The 24479-nt window shown below is 43.4% G+C and overlaps 1 protein-coding gene across 11 annotated transcripts in view; it reads right to left on the minus strand.

Annotated features, from left to right (window-relative positions):
* Positions 1 to 24479, minus strand: part of MEGF11 (multiple EGF like domains 11) — a 254601-nt gene that overhangs the window by 114544 nt on the left and 115578 nt on the right. For 8 of the 11 annotated variants that reach the window (XM_033070497.1, XM_033070495.1, XM_033070492.1 and 5 more), the window contains exon 7: positions 5545 to 5619. The exons of the other annotated variants lie outside the window; for them this stretch is intronic. In XM_033070497.1, the coding sequence (XP_032926388.1) occupies positions 5545 to 5619 (75 nt within the window). The remainder of the gene's footprint in view (positions 1 to 5544; positions 5620 to 24479) is intronic. 11 annotated transcript variants of the gene reach the window in all.

Raw genomic sequence — 24479 nt, forward strand, 5'->3', positions numbered from 1 at the left:
AAGGCACTGAGGGATCAGGGGCTGTAAGGATGAAGCTGCCTGGCTGGTTTCTGGGCTCATGGAGGTATTCTTGACCTGCAGAGTACCTGTGAAGAGGGATGGATGTCACCCAGCTCACTCAGGTTTCCTTGCTGTGTTCAGCTATTTTAGTCCTCACTGTTCAGGGAACTTTACTTTAAGCTCCCTCAGTAGAAGGAGACTGATCTTGCCATTTAGAGTCAAACCTTAAACAGACAGTGGGAGATTCACAGTGAATTCATTAAGTGCCCACAGAGTCCTCAGAAAGAAGAGGCCTGAGCTGCTGTCACCATCCCCTGGCTTGCAAGCTACAGCAATGTGACTCTGGAATCAGAAATCAGGGTATAAATCATGAGAAGATGTGAACTTCCTTCATTCCTCACTTAGGAAGTTTGTGCTGTAAGAGATGTGAGGCTCATTCCTGTCACACCTCCAAGGGAATGGCTTTACAAATGATTATAAATATCATTATTTAGCTCCTGTGGGAGCTCAAAGACTCCCAGATCTGCACTATTCTGAAAAAGTATGAGTTGTGTGTGAGACTCAAAATGTCTTGTTTTGATACTTTACTGCAAGTAGATGTTTTTGGAATACAAGGTCCAAATAGAGAGACTTTATTCCCAAAATTGCATCCTAGATAAGATTCACACTGGCTGATTTCTTTCTGGCTTGGACAAAGCTCCCACATCCCCCTTAATAGTCCAGAGCACTCTAATTAAGACTGTGGGTAGTGAGTTGCCTTTTTATAGCATGTGAAGTCCATAAAGCAAAGCCATTTCTACAGCTGCCCACTAAACCTCACACTCCTTTAAGGGCATGCTGAGATCTTTCCCAAAGCTTTGTAACATTCCAGTTCCAAGGGTTTTTAGTGTCAGTGACAGATGGCCAACTGAGAGCACAAGGAAGAGCAGCTCTTAACTTATCCATAAAGTTTGAGCTGGCACAAGGGGATGTATAAAAAATCCTCATAGTTACATGTCTCCCTAAAGGATGAAGGTCTCCATTCCTCAGTGTCCTTAAGCCACAGGGAAAGGGAAGAGTTTATGGCAAGCAAGGCTGCAAAGCCCAGTATAAACCTCACCAAATAAATCAAAATCTTCTCTCTGACCTAAGATGACTCTGTTAAAACTAAAACACTGAACTGAATTCAGATACATGGAAATGAGATGCCAATTCTTTTTCTTTCTGGAAATAAGCCAGGGCTCCCTTCTGCACTTCTGGGGTCTTCAAGCACTTGAGGCTCCTCTAATGCTGCCCTCTCACCTCTGAGATACCTCATCAGCAGAAAAGGGATGGCATTTGTTCCTGCTCAGTTGTGTGCTGTGAGATGAGCTGTGCAGCAGCAGAGGCTCTTGGCAGGGGGAGGCAGCAGGTGTGGGAGTGCTGCTCTCATCATCCTCCTCTGCCTCATTACTCCAGCTACAGGAGAAAAACCCCGGGGAAGGGGCAGGGTCAGCCTGGTGCTGGTGTCACACTGCTCTGCTGTCGCCCTGGGCTCATCCCAGCAGGAATGTGGGAGCACTGCATTCCAGGGATGTGGAATTTCCAGTAAACCTCGGGCAGAAAATCACCTGGCCCAAGGACAAAGCTCCTGTTTCCTTGGATCCTTTGCTTGGCAAACTCTGTCAGCTCCTGCCTGACATGCAGATCTTCCAGTTCCCAGAGCCTACAAAAACAAGCACAGCTCCTTGCAGGGAAGAAGAGAATCCCAGAAATTATAGAAAGGCTTGGGCTGGAAAGGACAGAGTGGTTTGGGTTCACAGGGACCTTAAACATTGTCTCCTTCCAACCCCTGCCATGGGCAGGATGTCAATAATATGGAGATAAATTTCAGTCCTCCTCTAGAAATGCAAAAATAATTTATCAGTTGGTTTAGATGGTTCTGTGTGAACACTGTGCCCATCAGCACTCACCACTCTGCCAGTTCTTCTGTCATTCACAAATTTTTGCTGCAGTGATTCCATATTTACTCCTAGATCAGTAATGTAAATATTGATAGGAATAAGTGGAATAGCAGAAACCCACCAGAAATATATTTGATATTTATTCCACATTGACAGCTGCTTTTTGAGATCTGTCATTTAGTTTTTATTCAATTATTAATGCATGTTGTTGATAATTGTATAGTGCTGATTTTTTAATCAGAATATCCTTCAGTACTGAATCAAACATGTCACAGGAATTTATTTTATTTGCACAGCTACTCTATTAAAACTTGCAACTAAATCTGTGATCTCATCAAAGAATGAAATCCGGTTTGCTTCTTGTGAAACGCTAAACATTATTTTATTCTTTTGGTTTTTCATTGCCTGACTCCAAATAGCACCATAACTTATTGGTTATCCTCAGAAGTCAACGACATCTTTTCCAAAATCTGCACAGCATTGTGAAAACATTCGGCTTTCTCTTTGGGTTTTCTTAAAAGACATTTTATAGAATTTTCTTCAAGAGATTTTTGAGAACTTGCAACTGAGGCACCCAGAAGAGAGGCTTGGCTGCTGGGCTGGCACAGCAGGAAAGCCCAGGGGGAAGAAGGAATGTCTGAGTCATCCTCAAAACTCCCTTTTCCAGGTCTCCAGCAAAAATCAGAGAGCAGCAGGGAATTGTTGCAGGCTGCTCCAGCGCAGGCAGAGATTGATTGGAAGCTGCAGGATGTTCCAGAGGCCTCGTGCTCTGCACAGGGCACCTCAGGAGGGACAGGGACTCCCCTCTGCTCCCAGGGCAGGGCAGGGAATTCAGTGTTGGATGCTGGTTGGACTCTGAGCATGAGCAGCAAAGCAGCTCTGGCTTCTCCCCGCTGCTCCTCTCACTCTTACCCTGCTCACAAAGGAATGTGATTAAGATGTGAGTTGTTTAGATCCATTTTTAATATCTCCTGATCAAAAGTGGAAGCTTAAGGAGCATGTAAGGAATGACTTTGATATTAAAGAGAAAGAAAGAAGAACAAATAGTTTAATTTGCTTCTTGTCTTTCTTGGCTTGGGAATTTGAAGCAGATGTTCATATGCGAACACAGAAAACCCATATTCCATCCAAGTCTGAGCACAAATTGCCTGGATCAGAGGGAAGATGTCTGGAGAGGGATACATGAGGGTGCTGCCTGCTGGGAGGGGTGCAGGGATGGCACAGGCAACGACCCTCTGAACTGTGGGACCAAAAAATGAGGGAAGAAATCCTTAAAATAGAATAAAAGACTTGCAGTAAGCCCACCTCATAAAACAAGTGTGTGTCATGGCAGTGTATCCACAGGTCTGAAAACTGGGAAAAATGCAGATTGAGTATTACAGTAAGATTTTAATAGAGATCTTCAGAGACAAAGAAGGATTCAATGGTAAAAGAAAGGGGTTGATTTCTGCAGCTTGAACTGATGAGAGCGTGGGGTGGCACATACGAGACCTCTGATTAGTCATAAATAGGGGAAACACACTCTCCATATCATCCAGACTCTAAAGGGCTGCAATGTCAGATTTTCAAGAGGGTTTTGATTCATTTTGGTCTGTGCATGTAATGAGGAATGAGAACTAAATTGTAGAAGCCAAAGGCAGGCACAGGAGAGAACCCAATCAGCACAGAATCAAACAGGAGGGTGTGGGATGTTTCACTTGAATCCATCACCTGAGAGAAATGCCCAGTGAAGCAGCTACCACCAACCTTCCACTATCCCAGGAACAGGCACTTTGCTCTCCAGCACAACTCCCTGCTCTCCAGGCTGACTCCAAAACTCAGGAAGAGCCAACCACTCACCTGAGTATTGCCAGGAGGAGAAGGGATGTAGACACAGGCACAGGCAGAAACTTTCCAAGGGTAATCCTGCCCCATCCCCTTCAATATGAACCATCACAGATGGACACTACCACTGATTCCAGCCTTTCCCATGGGCTTAAAATGCTTTTTAGGTATTTAATCTCCACCTCTTTTACAGGAACTCAGGAATATCCTCAAGTGCTCATGATGAAGATGGGAGAGGATGGGGATGAGTGTTAACAAAGGAAAAGACTTCAGGCTTGGTTGTAAATCTGGAATATTTGATCCCACAACACAAAGCAAGACAGTCCTTGAGCTCTCACCATTTAAAGCCAGATCCAGAGTGTGCAGGCATGAGTTCCACATGTACATATAGGCATTCTAGAGCATTTATGGAGACATTGGAGTTATTTCTCTGAAAGCCAAAATGTCTCAAGGACTTCTGCACCTCACAGGCTGCAAGCACAACTCACGTCCTCCCTCTGGCAGAGGTCTACAACAATTGCCTGCACCATGTTGTGTTACAGGCCAAATACTCCTCCATTTTTGCCTCTATGTGTTCTGCATGTTCAGGTTTTATGCAGGAAATAAAAACATTTCAGAATGTCTCTCTGTGCTTAGATTTGTATTGGTAGCAGAGTATTTACCTTGCATTAACTGAGCATAAGCTGAGTGCAAAATCTGGCCCTTCATACAATGGGATAATTTTGGCACTGGGCCCAGACAAGAACAAAAAAACAATTGTCTGAATTTAATCAGTTGGTGTTACTTGGCAGTGCAAGAAGTCTTTATGCAGGAATTTATTTGTCCCAGCAATAACAAGAATATTGGAATTTATATCCAGGAGATAAGCGAGTACCTTGTCACTCAAGCACAACTAACAAGGGAATTGCTATTTGGTGTAGACATGTAAATGCCAAATGCTTAGTCTGGTTATTATTGTAAATTCCATTTTTACAACCTCTTGTTTTTAAAATGGTCTCTTAATTGATTTTTAATTATATTTTTCAATGACATTTAACTACACGTGCTTTGTAAATAAACCCACGCACATCCCAAAATATATTAAAGGAGCAAATACCGACACAGTTGAGGTTCTCTTTTCCCTGCCTGCTCTGAGTGCTCTCAGTAGATGTTTTGCATAAGGAAATGAGATCAAAGTGGTTCTGGGTAGAAGTGGATGCAGTTCTACCATAGGCAGCTGATGCCAGAAGATTTGCTCCTCAGGGTGTTACTGATACACAACAGAACGAAGGGGATGAAGCATGAAATGAGCCAGAACATCCAATCTTGTGCCCTGTGATTTACCCAAGTAGAAAAGTGGCCAGAACATACTGACCTAGAGTTTATTGTAAAACTCCACAAGGTCTTTAGTGATAGAAGAAGTTTTAACATGTCTTTAACCTCACAATACCATTTTAAGGGAGAAGCAGAAGGAGTCTTGTGTCTCCAGTGGGTGTTTGGAGGTGTCCAACAGCCCAGCTGAGCACCAGGCAGGTCTGTGGTACAACATCACATTGAAGGACATGGAACTATAAATTGCATCCATCCAGCTGCCTAAAGCACAGATTTGGGATGAATTTAAAAATCCAACCCAGTTAACTGAAACACTGCATGAAACTACTCAATTCCCTTGAGTTTCTGCCTCAGCATCCCTCAGGTTTGGGGTCCAGAGGATTATGTGCCATTCAAGAGAGAAACCACAGCCAGGGCCAGGCTGGAAGCAGCTCCCTCAGACCCCACCACCCTACATGAGCCACTGCATTTGTTGGAAACCACTCACTGTTGGAGCTGCTGTTCTCACCAGTCTCTGCCGAAGAGGTGCTGGACTCCCCCAGCCCATCAGAGGTGGCCAAATCTTATGGAAAATCAAAATAATAACTTAAAATACCACTTCCCATGCATTTCTGAAAACACTGTATAACCTTGATGAAGTCAGCAGGATAACAGCAGGTGAGGACTTGCACCTTTTTCACTCAAAGTTGCAGTTGCTGACAATCCCCACATACCTTTCCCACAGCCAGGATGTCACTTTGTTATTAACAGGGCTGTAATTTCATTAATGGTCACAAAGAAATGGAAAACAATGGAAAACCAAAATTTAGTATTTATCCAATTCCCAAGCTTAGCAATTCCAGCAGAGGCATAGTGCTTTTGTTGGGGAGGGACCTGATTCCTTTCTGCTGTGGCACTCACAAAACCCAGAGGACTGGGGAATGACTCTATTGATCTTGGGTAAGATTCACTCCTGTGCAGAGATCCAGCACAAGGCAGCATTTCCAATAAATTTTGTAGAAGCCCCATCCTGTGGAATAAAGCAGCACGCAAATCACACATTACTGGGACAACAGTGCTTTGTTCCTAAATATTGCTGCTCCTGAGGAGAGACAAAGTGCTTCAGAGACTGTCAGAAATGGGATGTGACCTGCCAGAGGTCACCCAGCAGGGAGCAGAGGAGCTGGGACACATCCAGGTGCCAGAGCTGACATCTCTGTCCTGTGCTCTGCCCTTCCCCCTGGTGCAAACACGCAGGGACAGCTTCTGTCCCCCAAAATGTCTTCTCAAGAATGCCTGGTGGAAAGCCTGCCTGCACAATGGGAGCTGAGTGCTCCTCACAAGCTGCATTCATTAATTCAGGCCGTTTATTTTCATTTCAATGAAACCTGATTTAATTAGGTGTCGTATGTGTTCTGCATAGATGACTAAAGCTCTTCTGTGGTTTTGGTTTTTTTTTTTTTGATAGGTACATATTTCACCTGCTCTCTTTTTTTGCAATGGCAGCTTTTGCTCACCTGTACTTCCTCCTGAGGAAAAAAGAATCCAACTGGCATCCCTTTCCACCCCTTAATGAAAGTAGGGTTCAGTTCCTGCCATTATGTGAAGAACTGGTAAAACATTTTTGCTGGCAGTTTAAAAACTTCCAGAACACAGAAATTAAGCAAAAGGAATTGGAAATCTCAGGGACAGATTCCAGCAGACAAAAATGCCCACTCAGTTTATTAACTGACTCTGAAGAAATGGAAGTTCTACATTTCATATGTGTCACAAACTCTTAAGAACAGTGAGTGTTCATCAATGGACTTCTGGGGAAAAAAACCAAACCGAGTGGCAAAGCTCTGTGCACTTCTGTGCCTCAGCAAAACTGGCTGCAAAATAGAGTAAACTGTGGATGTTTTTTAGGGAGCTACAAGAAAAGTTTCAGATTAATCCATTCCTGAAGTTGTGCTGTTGCTCAAAACAGTAATTGGAAAACAATCCTGGTAAGGTTTTGTGGAGCAAGGATAAAAATCCTTCCTTCAGCACAAGTCAGTCCTCTTATTTCCTAGGGAAGGGAACAAATAGTTCCTCTGGGGATCCAATAATTGTTTGTTGTTTCTTTTTAAACAAGCATATATGCACCTGTACCTATGAATAGTTCTGTTTTTATTTGGCCATAAAGTGCCCAAGTGGTCCTTTAAGCATATAATTCCTCCCTAATTGCACAGCCCTGAGTACTCATGGACAAATTGTAATTACGAGTGCAGGTTCATTCTGCATGGACAGTCTCTGTTTCAGTATTTTTAACTACCAAAACACAAATGATTTCAAATTATAGGAATCCCATTGGTTCCCATTTTACATGAGCACAAAACAAATTTAATAACAAATCTTTAAAGGATCTTGGAATTCAGGCTGGCCCAGCAGTGGGTGCTGTGGGAAATCCCCCTCTCTTCAGACACATGAAGTGAGAGAAATGCAAGGTAGACCAAAAAGAATCAATTTGTCACAACCAGTAAAAGAGAGCTGGAGCTTCTGTTTTCATTTCTGATACCTGAACTGGCAAAGCACTTCAGCAGTGACATTTATTGATCATGGAGCCTCAAAACAAAGTTGGGGAAGTGCAGAGCCTGGATAGGCAAAAGGTATGTATTAAATCCAACAGAGAAGTTCCAAAAATTGCTTTTAATGGCAGAAAAAAAAGACAAATAAATCCCATTTATAGACCTGGGAAGCACAGGAAGCCTGCAGCCCCTCTTACCAGCAAGGAAGTGTTGGGATTTCGCTCTTACATGGCTTTTCCTGTCATGTTTGATCACTGTTTTAGATGCAGAGGGGACATTGTGCCTGTTAATGTCACTGGCCTCAATCATGCAATCCTTAATCAAGCAGAAATCCCTGCAGCTTTGCCCATAAAAGAATTACAGACTCAGTTATAGGTTTTCTGGTGCAGATTTGACCCCTGCTGCCTCCCCGCCGCAATAAAACTCCTAAACCCTTTTGGATCATTACTCCTACAGCTTGCCTGAGGGCACAGGGGGTGCAGCAGCCATGGGGCTGTTTTCTGCTTTAATCCTAGAGCTGAGGATCCAGTGATTGCCCTGGCCCACAGACAGCATGAGGAACCATCTAAACCAGGGCCAGGGCTGGGAGGGAGTTCTTGCCCCACAATAAATCATCCCATGCACTCAAATTCCCCACAACTATCTCATCCTTGTTCAGCCATTGCCAGAATGTCCTTTATTTAGAATAATAAATAGGCTTCTTTAATGGCTTAAAAAGTTATTAGGATTGTTTATTCTAAGGTTTGAAATATGTGTTCAATTCTTGATTTGCTTATATGTCTTCTAATTACATCAGCATTGGGGTTCTGCCTGTGTAGTTGTAATTGGAAGCTGATATAAAACCAAGACTAGAAACCATGAAGCTTTACAGTGATTGGAGCTGGTTTTTGTGGCATTTGTCATCTCACTGCTTGTTTACCAGAATGAAATTTCCAACACAATTCTCTTTTTAACCTACAATATTAGGTGAAAATATTAAACATGTTCACTGGCAGATGATTATTTATCAGAGACAAAGCCAAAAACAGCCATACCCTGCTCAAGGCAGAGCCTGCAACTCATTAATTACATAATTCAAGGTTAGAGAAGGAGGAATAGAGAATGCTTTGGATGGGAAGGGAACTTCAGGACCATCTCATTCCACCTTCCACCATCCCAGGTTGCTCCAAGCCCCATCCAACCTGGCCTTGGACATTTCTGGAAGTTCATACAAGAATTCCTACATTGTTGGTGGCCTGGTTGTATTCAAAGGTCATGATTTCAACTGATCTTAAAATCCCCTCCAAGATCAACAATAAATTCTTCTGGATTCTCATTTTCAAGTTTAAAGTTGTGTCAGGAAACATGAATTACAAATTAATCTAAATGCATCATCATCTCATAGTTGGTTGGCCTCATCCCTGACAAGTGAGGTGTGTTCTTAGGTGCAACCAAAGGTGACTTTTGGGGTGGGTTCAGCCTCTGCAGGGTCTGTGGAAGCTGCTGAACATCAAAACCAACTCAAGACACCTGAAATTATTCTCCATTGAGATCCACAGGAACATTTTCATAATGCCAAGGGCAATACATCATTAGAGCTCTTTATTCAAGGTGCACTTCATGCTTTACTTGCCATACTATAATGGGAAATAATAATAGAATAAGAAATGGAGAAAAATATTTTTTCTGTTGTCTTTGTTCGAATTGCTCAGTGTGTGAGAGCAACACGTGTCTGATTTTTCATCTCTCCTTGAACAGCCTGAACTGACAGATTGCCCATAATCTGTTCCACCATCTCAGTGCCAGAACATGACAATAGACAGCCCCACGGAGTGCCTTGGGAATCTCAAAGGGAATCATTTCCCACTAAGCAATAGCTGAAGGGTGACCCAGTTCGGAGAGGCCTGGAGAGAGACACATTGCTGGTGGCTCCAAGCATGTGTGGCACAGTTAAAAGGCAGATTAATGGGCAGTCAGGTGTGAGGAACAAAGCCAAGGAGCCCTACTGGGGAGCACACGGCATCCAGCCTGTTTGCAAAGCACTTTGTGAATTAACCTAGGCTGGGCTTTTTTAAACTGAGAGCATCCAAAGATCCACACCAGCGTTTCTCCAGCCTGATCTGTATTCCAAAGCAGTGCTGCTCACATAAATCTCGGTGCTGTTTTTTACTGGAGAGTGAAAGGGAGAAAAGCTGCTGTTAAATCAATAGGCTGCGTTGCACACCACAGTATATGAAAGTCCTGGTGCTGTGCTTATCACTTGTGCTGCCACCAACTAATTGCTGTCCCTTGCACTTCATTATCCTCTGTAATATGGTTACAATAACAGAGGATGACAAATAAGAACTGTTATCTTCTCCGGGCCAGTCTTTCCTCGCAGGGTGAGCTCTCATTCAAATCCATCTATCTGGATGAATAAGATTTACCAGATTACACATGGACTTAAAAGGTTTAACATGAGCAGTGATGGAGAGCTGCCTTAGGAAATATTTTTACAGGCACACTTTGGGGATCTGGCACAAAAAACTCTTTACTGCTGCTTTTGTACCCACCATGGTTTCCCTCAGCTCTCCCTGCATTTAAGGCAGCAATGCTGGAACACAGAAAACTTGGTTCTGTAAAATACTAAACGTGCCTTGTGTCCTCCCTGAATCAGGTCTGCCAGTCATTCACACACCAGAGAGGTGGTCTGATTCTTTTGATGTTAAATTAGATCCTGGAATTAATAAAACTGCCTACATTGATTATGAAGCAGAAACAGGTGAAGAATATCATGGATAGGAGAAAAGAGTTTGGGTCTGGCAAGAAAGGATAAAAGTATCTGATCATTAATGGGTGGCCTAGTTAAAGAAAGTCCTTTGTTGCAGTAAAAAAGAAGAGCTGTAGAAAATGTGAATGAAACCTCCAACAGCCACGTTAATGCCACCTGGTCTCAGGTGAGGCTCAGGAGGGGAAGAGGAGCCTCTTCTGTGCCTTCCAAAGGCTCTGCAGGAGATCAGTTTCCCCATTGGATGGAAAGGATGAGCACGGTGTCAGAAGGAAGGAGAGATGGGGAAGCCATTATTACAAACCCTTTGTTTGTGCTAAAGATCCTCAAACCATCAGTGTGGGGAGGCAAACTCGTATGGACTACAGGAGACATGGAAACTCAGAAGTCTCACCAATCAAATGAATGCATTTATAAATTGCATTTCTTTAATCTTAATACATTTATAAATTACATTTCACATATGTTTCAAAAGCCACCCCAGGCATCCCCAGCACTCACAAATATCCCCCATATTTGTTTTCCAAAGTCTCCCAAGCCAAATCTGAGATAACTAATTGTCCAAAATCTGGTGGCTGGGGGTCCTTCCCACTCTTATCCCATGCTGAGCCCTCTGTGAATGTCTGCACTTTTCTATCTCCTTCTGGAGATGTTGTTTCTTTCTTTGGGATATTCTAGATGCTCTTTTTGTTTTCTGCTTGGTTCCAAGCTAGTTATGATCAAGAACATATCTCAGAAAACAGCATTACAAAAGTATTCATAATTCTGTGTAAACTGGCTCTAAATACCCAAGGACCCCAAAAAGTCCACAAAAATAAATCTGAACATGCCCATGAATCATTGTCTCATTTGTATTATTTCAAATACTCTGCTAGTTAATGATGTCTTGAATTGGTTTATTATTATTATAACCTCTCTGATAGTTAAATCAATCAAATAATCAGTGCTGCAGTTCATCAAATAAACACCTCCAGGAAGATGCTGCTTCCCTTGCATAGTGCTGAGGAAAAACAGCATTTCTTTATTAGAGATGTGATTAGTTTGTGTTAATATTCTAGAAATGTGGTGAAATAGTGCCTTGGAGGTAACAGTTAACTATTTTTGCATATGTTTATAATGTTTCTGTTTTTCTTAGAAAGAAAAAGATGTAAATGGCACTGCAGCAGTTCCATGGTGGAGTCACTGGAGTGTCCTGGCTGCAATCTGTTACTCAGCTCTGCTTTGTGTCAGGCACTCACATCCTTCCAGAAACCCACCCAGCATCCTTCTCCTCACAACTCTCCTGGATCACTCTGATTTTGCTTTTTCCCTTCTATTAAGCCAGAGCCAGGGAAGCTCTGCTACATCTGTGTGGATATCAGCTTCTCTGTGAACAGCATTAAAAGAACTACTTAGCACTGCATTGACATTATCATGGCAAATTGCTGTAAAATATCACTTGTAACTGTAATATTAGCACAATAAAATATTTTAAATTTGCCTACTGTGTCTCAGAGCTTGCCCTGATGGTGAATTACTCCTCATAGTACATTAACAATGATTCCAATAATTGTCAGGAGCACTGATGGACATTCTGTTCTCCTCCATGAAGAGAGATCACAGCTCCAAGGACACAGGCAGTTTATTAAATTTCATTACTCTTGCTTTCAGGTAGGTGATGTGGAAGACTTACACCTATATATCAATTATAAATTTATTGTGCTAATAGCTGGTAGGATTAGAGCATCTGCAAGCTGCAGTTTTATGCAGAGCTCAGGATCAAGGCTTCCCGTGCAGTGACTCCCATTACAGCCTAATAAAGATGAATGTGGCCAGTGTTGCTCAGAGAGAGCGCTCACTAAATGAAGAAAGCAGCTCAGTGAATGTGGAATCTGTACAGGAGCCAAACCCAACTCCTTTCTCTAACTCAGAGATGCAACATTTGGGCAGCTGCCCAAGGAAGGGAAGAGAAGGAAAACCAAGTCTGCATGCATTTTTATTTCCCACTGACTCTAAGCCCACAGTTATAAAACCTAACTAAATTCTTGATTTCTTTATATGCACTGTTCCAGACTCTTTAATCCGTGATTATAGGAATGTAATTGATATGCAGGCCATGTTAAATGCATTATGGTAACTCTGCAGTTAGGGAAGTAACATATTCCCACTAAATTTCAGTGTGATGCAGTCCAAAGTGAAAACAAGATAAAAGGAATTCAGGAGATGAGAACTCTGTGGGGTTTCATAATCCTCAGCATGTGCACAGTTGAGAGGCAGAGCTCCAAATGACCTGGACAACTCTGCATAAAGTTTTTTAGCAAACATAAATGAATTCCTGAAGTAATCACTCCATCAACACATGGAATTGTATCTCCACCTCTCCCACTCTTCACTTCTGCTTGCAGAAGTCTTGCATAATATGTAAAAACTGCTCTTGCAATGTGCTATTTTTTGAGCCTTTAGGATGAACACTGCTCAATCTGACTACCTGGTGGATATATTTAATAATTTATCAAAAATATCTATGCTGTGCCTGATTCCAAGGAGAGAAATAGGGAATCATAGTCTGTAAACATTAGTTTGTTACAAAGCTTTCAGAAGCTAAAGGCTGAACACCAGTGTAACCTCTGCATTGCACAAGGGAGAGAATTTGGCATTGACAGTGTGTTCCAAATTTGACCCATCCCTCTAAGAAAGGTTCTCAAAGATGGGATGGTTAAGAAGTTAGCTTGGAAAGAAGTTCCATTTGGTAAGCAGAAGTCAAGCTCTGGTCAAACTGAAGCAATGAAAAGCCCACAGTTGCACTGGATGATCTTGTGCTTTTCCAGCATTGATTCTGCAGGACCTGACACACCAGAGCCTCTGCAGAGGGTGGCACAGCTGGGAGCCACCCCCAAATCTCCTGGACAATGGGGAAGAGCCTGACTGGAGAGCCCCCAGCAGTGCCACTGCAGTCCTGCTCTCTGCCCTGGGCTGTTTGTTCTTTCAGGGTCCTGGGTGCACAGCACAGCCCTGCCCAGCCCCCCTTGGGACCACCACCCACAGCCCAAGGACCTGAGGCTGCATTTCAGCTCAGCCCTGGAGCCTCAGGCGCTGCCTGAGCTCAGCTGGAGCTGTGTTTGTCTCCAGCTCTGTCCCAGCCTGCCCAGGGAGCTGCTGATCCCAGGGCCATGGACTGAGACCCCAGCCTGACCTCACAGCAGCCTCCTCAGCAAGGACCTGCCTGGTCCTTCTCACTTCAAGCAGGGTTAAATTCACACATTTCTGAAATAATGGATTTGCAATCATAGGTCATTTGTTCACGGTAATTAGTGTGTGACATCACTCCCGCTAATGTTTAACATATGGTCTAATGCAGTGCTACATTATTTATTGCTACGTTATGTTACATAAGTGCAAAACATACAAAGAGTCAAGCAGCTGAAGCCTGCACTTGGTTATGTTAATCCTCTCAAGTACCATGGTATTTCACAGCACCTCTTAATAGCCAAATCTTTTTCTGCATCTCTGCTGCCTGGCAGTCTGGCTAAGAGAGATGTGGGGGTTCCATTCCTGTAGCTGAGATCTCACCCTGCCTGCAAGTGCCTCACCAGATGGTCAGCATATTGCATTTTCCCCTTGGTAACATCCTTTTTTCTCCCTGCATCTGGAACTCAAGTAGGAAAATACTTCTGTTGTTTCCTGTAGTGCTGGAGGTAGGGATGCATCCCCAGCTCCTGCAGGGTGCAGCTGCCCATGTCTGTACAGTGTTTTTAGCTGAGATACACCTGAATTTTGGTGCTTACTTCCCCCTCTCACAGCCTGGTGATGCAGCAGGCAGGGAACTGCTGTCTCTTTGATCAAGAATTTCCACAAAACAATTGCTTATTTGATCTCAGGTGCTTGAAGTGTTGCTAATCCTGTTCCAATGCTGTTTTGAAATGGTTTTTAGCATTCATGACTTTCATCCTAAGATGCCCCTGTTAGCTGATCAAAAGGTGTTCTTGATCCCATTCAAAAGTTCTGGAGCTCTTCCTGCCTATTGTCCCCTAATTAGAGCCCCAACCCCAGCGTGATGCTCTTGTGCAGAGGGACACTGAGTCCCACAGGAGGTCACTGGCAGGAGGCTGCAGCCTCTGGGTTGTTCCCTTGCCCTCAGCACCAAGGAATGGAATGGCTTTTTAAAAAATCCTGTGTTTGCATTAACTGGTAATGTGTTTGGAAGGGAATGACTTTTTTATTGTAACATTTTTGCAACAGCTCAGAGCTTTGAAAAGGCATCATTTTAATATGCACAGTGCTCACCTCCTCAAAGAGCTGATACTCCAAAACACTTTTCAAAGGAGTTACACACGTTACACAGTATTTTAGGAGTTCATTTCCCAGCGTTTCCAATTTCTTTAGGAAACAACATCCTGAAATCACCAATCATTCCAGAGCCCACACTAACATGACAGCTTGGCAAACAGAGTCTGAATGTGCTGCCTTGGCAGTGCCTGGGTGGGGTGTCCCTGGTGGTACCAGGTGCCCTCCAAAGCCACTCTGTCACCCCTCCTCACCTGAACAGACAGAAAATACAACCCTGGGGTCTGCAGAGCTCTTCCTCTCTTGCTCTCAGTCATCCCACCAACAGCAAATGCACAGGTTTGGCTTTTCCCCACCTTAACTCTTAATTCCAGTGAACCCCTGACAGGCTCAGCCTTGGCCAGTGTTGGGTCTGTTTTGGAGCTGGCTGGTGTTGGCCCCATGGGACACAGAATCTCACAGAATTCTCACAGAATCTTCTCACCCCTGTGGTCCCCCACAACAAAACCTGGCCCTGCAAACCCAGTGCAGTGACTGCCACTTTCTAAACTGGCCCCAGCAGCCAAAGGCAGGATCCACATAGCCCAGGAAACAGAAATTGCTGACTTGCTTCAGCTGCAGAAGAAAATCCTCAAAAATTCTTCATAGCAGGAATCTAAGCTGTACTTTCAGAAGTGATGGAGAGTTTAAAAGCTGATGTGTGACTGGGTTTAAGTGTGCAAGATGTTGATGCTGCTTCAGGTTTCTGTGTGCTGTTTGAGGTGGTTCTGGCTTTGCTGGAGCACACTTGTGGCACGGACACAGAGACACACCAAAGCCAGCCCTGGCTCTTGAAGAGCAGCTGCACGAAGCTCCTTGTGCTGTGCACGTTCTGTCATCACAGGTACACAGATCCTGCATCCATTTCAAAGTGCAATTGGAGACTTTTGAGAATTTCCCCCCAGTAATTCCTCACTAATGTCTCTCCATGAGGTCAAATTCCACTTCCCCTTTTACAAATGTGTAATACCTACTTTTCTCTCCAGACTAATTTTGTTTTATAAACTATTAGCTTCAAGGAGTTACTGCAGAGTAACACAGTTGTGTGATCAGAATATAAACCAGAGGGAATTGCCTGTGTGTGTTCTCATCTATACCATTCAATCAGTCTCTCCTTTCCCCCATTTTTTCACTCTCTGCTAGTTATCCCTCCCAGACATCTTCCAAATCCCTTTATTGGGTTTTGTATTTAACAAAGAAGCAATGAACCCACAGAACTCTCCCTTCATTACCAGAGTATTGTAATAGCATCTTTCTTTACCCATAAATAGCATTTCAGCACTGTGAACATCTGCACTGTGGGAAGAGAAACTGGAATTGTCAATGGCCTGAACAACATCAGCTCAGAGCTCCTGGCTAAAAGACCTTCCAGTCATGATATTTTGCATATTCAAAAGCACAACCATATCTGGAGAGCTGATTTGCTTTAAGACATTTAAGATTCCTCTGATCTCTCCTCAGAAGGACCGTCAGCACACCTAAAGAAATTTACATTTTCATGTGCCAGGATATGGAAAATTGTCTCAGGAATATGATATAACTCTGCAAACTTGAGTCAAATATTTTTTTCTGCAGATCTATCTAGAAGAGACAATTTGACAGTGTAGGGTGAGGAGTTTGTTCACAAGTAGTTCAGATAACTTCCTTAATTCTCACCTGGCTTTCCTGCATCAGCCACACATTCACCCCAGAACCACATCACATGGCTCAGACCATCTCCCTGTCTTGTGGGGCAGCTGAAGTCATAGAAATCTTTGAAGTCATTCACGTCTCTCAAGGAGCAATGACCAGGGTGCCACACTCCACTGACTTTCCATAAAGGAATTCCTATGGAAATTTCTGGGATCTCAAATAAAACATTCAGTGCTGGATGTGTTCCCAAGCAATTCGTCTCTGCAACCACAGGTTCCAGCTTTGGTGATGGACATGAGTTCTCATTACTGCCAACAGTTTTTACACACCTAATTAATTCTCTGAGCTCCCAATTAAAACTTGGTGCAGAGTTTGGCCACAGCCTAGAGGTGGCCATTTTCCTGGAGAAAATTCCACCTGTTGGATATGAGATCCTGTAAGATTCTAAGAAAATTTGAACTAACCTTGACATTTGATTCCCACATTTCATCCAAGAAAAACTGGATAAAGATGACAGGATTTGGTGGCTAGAAGTGTTTTTTTCTGTTCAGTATGAGAAGAGCTTAGACAGCATCTTTGGATAAAAATGAAGTCAACTTTGATTCATACTGATTTATACAATAATCTAAACAGAACTCTTGAAGAAAAAGGAGATGTGGAAGAGACAGTGATGCAGTTCTCTATTGCTGATGATGCTTTAGGCTGTGGATAAAGCCAGAAAGCCCAGAAATCCTTCTGCCATATCCCTGAGATCCTTTGCTCCCAGAAATCCTTCTGCCCATGCTCCTGGGATCCTTTGCTCCCAGAAATCCTTCTGCCATATCCCTGGGATCCTTTGCTCTCAGAAATCCTTCTGCCATGTCCCTGGGATCCTGTGCCTCAAATCAGAGTGCTCTGCATGGGGATGCTCAGGCATTAGGCACACAACTTTTCCAAAGGGCTTTTCCAAAGCTGCACATAGCAACAACTTACCCCAGCCAGGCACTTACCCATAGGCTTCAACTGAAACCATTTCTATTCAACAAAGCATGAGATCAGTGTTAAAACTGCTCTGAAAAGCTTTGTTGAACTAGGTTTAAATGAGTAGATACCATGAGCAAGGAGAGCAGATGTAAAGGAATCCACAGAACTGGAGCTGGGAAAAGCCAGGCAGAGTCAGGTCCCAGGGGCTGCAGGGATGGGATCCCAGCCTCACACAGAACATCCCCAAGAACAAGTAATGAACAGCCTGAAAGGGCATCCAAACAGGGCTTTGCTCTGCTGGTGTGAACCTTCTCCTCATCCCTGCCTTGTTCCACTTCCTGTGTTTGTTCCCTGATGGCTCATCCCTGGCTCCAGGGAGCAAAACCTCACCTGAAACAGCTTTAAACCCCAACTCAGGGCTTACAGACCCATCCCCATCAATCCAAAGAAGATTCCTTTTGATGTTCAGTTATGTTTGAAAACATGTTTGTGATATTTTTTTTGGTAGTTTTTCTTTCTGGAACATCCAGGTGACACCAGGGCTGAGCCAGGGCCTGGGAGAGCCCTGAACACCCCAAGGAGTTTTTGTTTGGGGTCAGTCTGTCCTGGGGACACTGAAGGGACCAGGGAGAGCCTGGATGCTCCAACACAAAAAGTTGCTGCAATGTGTAAGAGGCTCCCTCTGTCTCTTGCCTTTCCTTGCAGGGAATGAAGAAGAGGGACATAAAACCTTTCAGTCAGTTGCTGAAGTCTTCACTGTTGCAAAGATAAAATAGTTGGAAAGGAGCTGGAGTCATTTAGCAATTAACTGACATTTTAAAAAACAATTCTTTTGCAAGATTCAGGCAACTCTTTTTATTATCTAGTTAATGGTAGCACTTAGAGAAGCTAATTTTATGTGTAATAAAACTTCATTACTATCCCTTCTTCAGAGAGAAGGGTGCAGAGGACAATTGGAATAAGAAACATATGGTTTCTTATACTTTCTCAGTCATATACGTGCATGTGATGCATTATAGGTACCTAAAACTTTCCCCTTTATCTTTTTTCCCTCTTTCTTTCCTTTCTGGCTGTGCACTGCTGCATTCTTTCATGTCAGAGGTCACCTATCAAATCCTACTCTGCTTTTCTTTTCCAATCACAGATCAATGATGAGGACAACAGAAGGTTAGAGCCATTTTAAAAATAGCACTGATGTTTCTGCTGGCTTATCTGGGCTCTGCTGAGTGTCTCACAGGCAGAGATTCCTAAGGAGAATGTTCCAGAAAAGTGGGAGTGTGCTGACCCCCATGTGCTGCAGCTCAGGGAATGGATGAGCTGCCTGGCCAAGCCCTCTCCAGCCTTTGGATCCTTGTGGGAGCTGTCAGAGCAGGAGTTGGTGTTGATGGAAGGGGAGTGAAGGCTGAGCAGGGAGCAGTGTCACCCTGCAAGGTGACAGGATGACATGGCTTTTATCTCTTTTTCAATCAGTGGAGTTTCTCAGCTAACCCATCCCAATTCCCATGGAGCTGGTTTTTCAGCAGTCATTGTTATTAACCTGATACTTATTGTATTCAGAGTGACAAAAGTGGACAGATTGACATTTCATGTAATATAGATTTTAAAGCACAAGATGGAGATCTCATAAGGAAAGTGCAGATTTGCAGAGTACACGTGCTATTTTCTAACACAAGGAAAAGCAAAGAGCAACAAACCAGAGCTGGTGTTGCATAACCACCACTAAAGCAAGGAGGGACTTCCTCAGTGGGAAAATTCCAGTCTGTGTCAGATCACTGCATAATTCAGGTGCCTTTCACAGCTGCTCCACCAGCCCCACCTCACAGTAAAGATGCTCTTGGCTACAGGTAGGAGTTATAATTTTGTGCTGTAAAAATTTGCCCATTTCACTGCTGAGGCTCCATCAATTGGCCCCCACTGAGGATCTGCTTGTGTCATCCCTCTGTAGGCTCAAGAAAAAGTAGCTGGAGTGTGTGAAAAAGGCACTTATTAAAATACAAACACTTCTACCACAAAGAAAGATCATCTGGAAAGTGCTGGCAAAGGATATTTTGTTCTCTCCTTTTCCTATTTGTTCTAGCAGGACGAGCCAAACTCAGCTGTCACTTGTAATGCTGCAAGCAGAACAAGCTGGTGGAAACCACAAAACTCCATTTGGAGTGGTAAGTGCTAATTTACACTGAGGGAGGAGCTGAGCCACTGGCAAATTCTACTGGTGCTGCTCAGCTCTAACTAAAGCAGAATTTTTCTCTGTATCTTTCACTTCTCTTGGAGTTGGAGGACTTTTATGAATATGTTTAACAATGAGCACCCCGGGGACACCTCGGTAAACCGAGCAAGAGGGAGAAGAAAGAAATTATAGATCTGTTTTTCAGCTATTGCTGCATTTGCTCAATGAGTGCTCGTGTATTTATGCATTCCAAATCCTCACTGTGGTGGGAGCAGACCCCTGCAATACTGCCTAAGTCAAAGGCAGGAGCAGTGATTTTTAAAAACCTTCTGATTTGGACCCAATTGTTTTCCATTCTTTGTAATTACTTTAGCTTTCAACATCAGCTTTTCCTGTGAGCAATTCAGTAAGCAAATCAATTTTCCCTATTCCTAGGAGAGGCTCTGTCTAGGTTTAACTTCAGAAAAAAATGCTCAGTGACAGGGTATTTCAGAAGTGTGCTCTTCATCTGAAGACAGCTCCTTCAGTCATTATTTCAGCTGCAGGTACAGCCTGTATCTATTTCCATCGAACTTTCCACAGACAGATATATTTCCTCTACCCTATCTGTGGTAGTGATAGCCTTTAAAAATATTGGAGGGAACTCAAGGATCCCTGCTTTCCACTGTGATATACAGAACTTTCTTCTAATCATGGGATGGTTTCAGATAAAAAGCCCTGTGTAGGAACAGCATTGCTATCTCGGTGATCTGCACTGGTGGATTCATGACAACTTTGGTCTCTGGGTAATTCCAGTAAAATGATGCCATGTGCCTTTGGATTATCTTTGGGAAACAATTTTTGTGCAGAGCACGTGGCACAGGGGGGCTGTGGGGCAGAACAGCAGGGAAGTGTGAAAGCACTCAGCTGGGGCAGCCAGGGGCCTGGTTCATGCCAGACTCACCCTGCAGTCGTGTCACAGCACTGGATGTTCCTTCATGCGAGCTGGGTTTGGTCTTTGCTTTGCTCCAAGCCATGCATATGCATATGTAAACTTGGCCTGGGATGTGCTAAATGCCTTTCTAAATATGGATGAACTCCTGAGCCGAGCCGGATCACAGTCGTATTCCCACCTTTGTGAAATGTAAGAAGCAGTGGGAGGTGGTTTGTGCTTTGCAGTGCCATAAAAATACAATGTTAGATCTGGCTCCGAGCCCATTGTACAGGGAATGATCTGAGAGCCTGGGGTGGAAAGAGAAGAGCCTGACCCACTGTGAGACATGAATCATGGCCCACATTTCATCCTTGGTCAGCCCATCAGAAATCCTGCTCTGAGGTTTCTGTATTGTTTTTGTATCTCGTCAGTATTTCCAGATGAAAGGTGCTAATGTCCCAAACATCATTATTAACTGAAATTCATTGCCTACTCAGAATATGTAAGAGCCTGATGTTATCTGAGACACACTGAGAACTGTATTACTACATAAAAGTAACTGTATTACACTTCACAAAGAATCCGAGCATTTACAGAGCTGAAAGAATGGTTTGAAAAATGCATTTGTAATTTTAAATTAGACTTTTTAATCAAAGTGGTAGATTGCAGCAGCTACTCCAAACCTGGGTGCGTGACTCGGTTCCTAGTGAGGGGATTCTTCAAACAGATGAGCAAAGTTTCAGGCTGAAAAATGTCCTTACAATTGCAAGTGCCTTCTGCAAGTACAAACTAGAAAGGAAACCCTAGGAATGAGAATTTAACGCATATCCTTTGAATAAAATGGTGCTGAGTTTTTTCCCTTCTTTTTAGTTCTCTTTGTTTTGCTGGACATTTAGAGCCCCTGTAGTCAGTTTGTTTATGAATTCACTCTTGACTGTTTGGGTTTTCTGACTGTCAGAGGCATCAGTAAATATTTTTTTCCTGTATAAATTTTCCAACAAGGAAAAGTGTTCACTAGAGAGATGCACATGGAAAGGCAGAGCTGCTGCTGCCATGGAGCCACTTTTGTGGCACCACAGAATCCCAGGGTGGATGTCCCTTGGGTGGAAGGGACAGTGTGAGGTCTGTTTGTCCCTTTAGTTCCACTCCCAGGGATTCCAGGATGGATGTCCCTTGGGTGGAAGGGACAGTGTGAAGTCTGTTTGTCCCTTTAGTTCCACTCCCAGGGATTCCAGGATGGATGTCCCTTGGGTGGAAGGGACAGTGTGAGGTCTGTTTGTCCCTTTAGTTCCACTCCCAGCTATGGAATTGCAGTCCCCAGGGTGTCCCTGTAGTGAATTTTCTGCTGGCTGCCTGTTGCACTCTTCCTGACAGGTGAGAGAATTTCCTGTTCTGCCAGCAGCACCCATGGACGTCCCCAGCACCTCACACATCATTCCACTGATTTCCAGCACTGGACTGGATCCTTTAGCTGCCCTTCTGCTTCTTCCTGACTCTTCATTTCCTTTACTTTCTCCTCCTTGTTATCAGGTGTGTGTTTGCCTACACCAAGAAGAAATTATCAAGGCTACAACCCATGAACTCTATTGTAGAGGGCATCTTCCCAGTTAATTCAGGTGCTCTGATGCTTAATTAGTTACTTTATTAAATACTTGGAACAAGAAGTATAGAGCTCTACAAATGCAAGGATCTTATATTTATTATTATATAATGTTAATCAGGGGGTGAGCTTGCTAACACAACCAGAACTTCAATGTGAAAAATTCATCAGATAAAACCAAATGTTCTCTTTAGTATCTTCACTAAATCTATTCCAATGTTGGGAGACTGTACAGAAGAGTTTTGCAGCTGGACCACTGTTTAACAATTTCCAAATACTGCCTTCAAAAGTGCTAATTTCCTCCAAGCAAAGCTTGGCTGATCCAGATATTTTAACATTTATGACCCTTGTAGTCTCTTTCAAAGGCCTGATTGTTAAAACATTAAAGGTTTCTATACTGTGCTAATGGAGAGAAGGTGAGCTGGTGCGAGACATCTGCTTCTTGATAATAATTATCAGAGTAATTAAGTTTTGCCATAGCTGTTACAATAAGGATCCAGTTTTGACATTTATAAGAGTGGCATTATGAAAAGCTGAACTCAGAATTATCTCTTTATCATACGACTAAAACAATTACAGATGTTCTATTGATGGATGCTGTGGTCCTCTTCTCAGCACAATAATTATCTTTTAATGAGCCCACATTAATGTAAATTGGATTCATCAGGAAATAAATTTCCCAATGAATGTGAGGCACTCTACAGGTAACCTTTCATGAAAGCAAAGCAAATACTAATCTTGATCATTTGTGGACTAGAGCTTTCCTTTCAAGTCCGAGACAAGGCAAAAAAATCCAGGTGGATCACATTGTTTCCTGGTATTCCAGGCAACTGGAAAATTTAATGAAAATAAATGGAATTTGTCACTTTTGTAAAATTTGCCATGGATAATGGATGGATAACAATGCATATTTTATCTGGGCTCCTGTTTCCATCATTCCCTAATTCACCTCAGAGTCACCAGTGCCATGGTACAAATGGAGGGAAGCTCAGTGCCAAATCTGGATTATTCCAGCTGCTGTTTCAGGAATCCCTGCTGCCTGCCTGCCCCTGCTCCACCCTGCACCACTTCTGCCATTTTCCTGGGTGTCTTGACTTCTTTAAAAATCAAATTCCACTAAACCAAAAACTTCCCAGCTCACACCCCCAAAAAAGGGTAAAGAACAATTTTTTAAAATCTTATGAATATATAAAATTATATATTATGGATATATGTGTATATATAATCATAAAATATGCAGAGTTGGAAGGGACCCACAAGGACCATCGAGTCCAGCTCCTGGCCCTGCACAGAACCATCCCCAATGTCAAATTTGGAAGGTGCTGGATGGTTTTTGCTGGAAGTCTTCAACCCAAGACCATGAGGAGTAACCAAACACATGTACAGACAAGAGTGTCTGCTGTGTTCATGGGATGGAACACGACTACATTCCATTTCCTAAACATCTTCTACATTCTTTACCCTAAAAACAAAGTTATTGAAGGAAAAGACACGGTTAAAGCTGGTTTGTAACAGAATATGAGGGGGAAGCAATTCCTGAAAGATTTGGCTTGGGGTAGACAAGCCTTTGCTCAAAGTGTGAAATGCTGAGAGTCCAAGTCACTAATGAGGAAAGGGTAAGGTGGGGAGCAGCTTTTCAGAGGAATTTCACCCCATCAGTGCCTGTGGGCTGATCCTGGCACCAGAGAGACACAGGGGTGACCCTGAGCTGTGGGGGCAACCTGTCCTGATCTGGACAAGTGAGGTCCCAGAACTCAGACATCAACAGCACTGCTGCACCTGGTATTTAGTTATTATTAATATTATTTAGCCAGAGTCCTGGGTGGGTTCATGGGGTCTGTGCTAAAAGCCTGCAGGTCCAGGGGGAAGTGTTGAGGGCCAGGTCCAGGGGGAAATGTTGAGGGGCAGGTCCAGGGGAAGTGTTGAGGGGCAGGTCCATACCGTCCCCAGGGCAGCCAGAGCTGGGGCTGAGGCAGGAGCTAAAGCCAAAGGACAAAAGGGACCAAGGAGATGGCTCAGTCAGTGACAGGCTGAGCAGTGTCCTGGATCCATCACTGCCACCAAGCCTTTTGAGGGACTTTTGTCTGTGCCAGGAGAAAAAATAAAGTCTATGTATTAATCTAGGACTATTTTGAGGACTGAAATGTAATTTCATAGGTACACAGGCTCACTTTGGCCTTCTGCAGAGAATTGTTTTCTCCCACATTTGAATATTTAAAATAGAATTTGTTCAATTATGGTGACTACATCAGCTGTTTTCCTCCTGAAACAAACAGTGCCCTGGAATTCATCAGGAGATCCACATTGAAATGCATGCAAATTGTGTACACACATTTGCTCTCTCCCAGCTATGGCAGAAGCCTCCATTAAAAAAGCATTCCCTTCCTTACTGCAGCATTTGTCTGCAGCTTCTAAATGTCAATATTATCCCCAGTGAGAGGAGGTGGGAAGTGGGAAGGTTGGGAGCATTAGGGAGCTAATTGCCACCCGAGACTGGGAGTTGGGAACGCTCCACGCCTTGTGCTGCAGGGACCCTGCACTGTCAGGTCTCAGAATTTACAGAGCCACCCTTTG

Source organism: Catharus ustulatus, chromosome 12 (assembly GCF_009819885.2).
Source record: "Catharus ustulatus isolate bCatUst1 chromosome 12, bCatUst1.pri.v2, whole genome shotgun sequence".
In the NCBI taxonomy this organism is placed as follows: domain Eukaryota; kingdom Metazoa; phylum Chordata; class Aves; order Passeriformes; family Turdidae; genus Catharus; species Catharus ustulatus.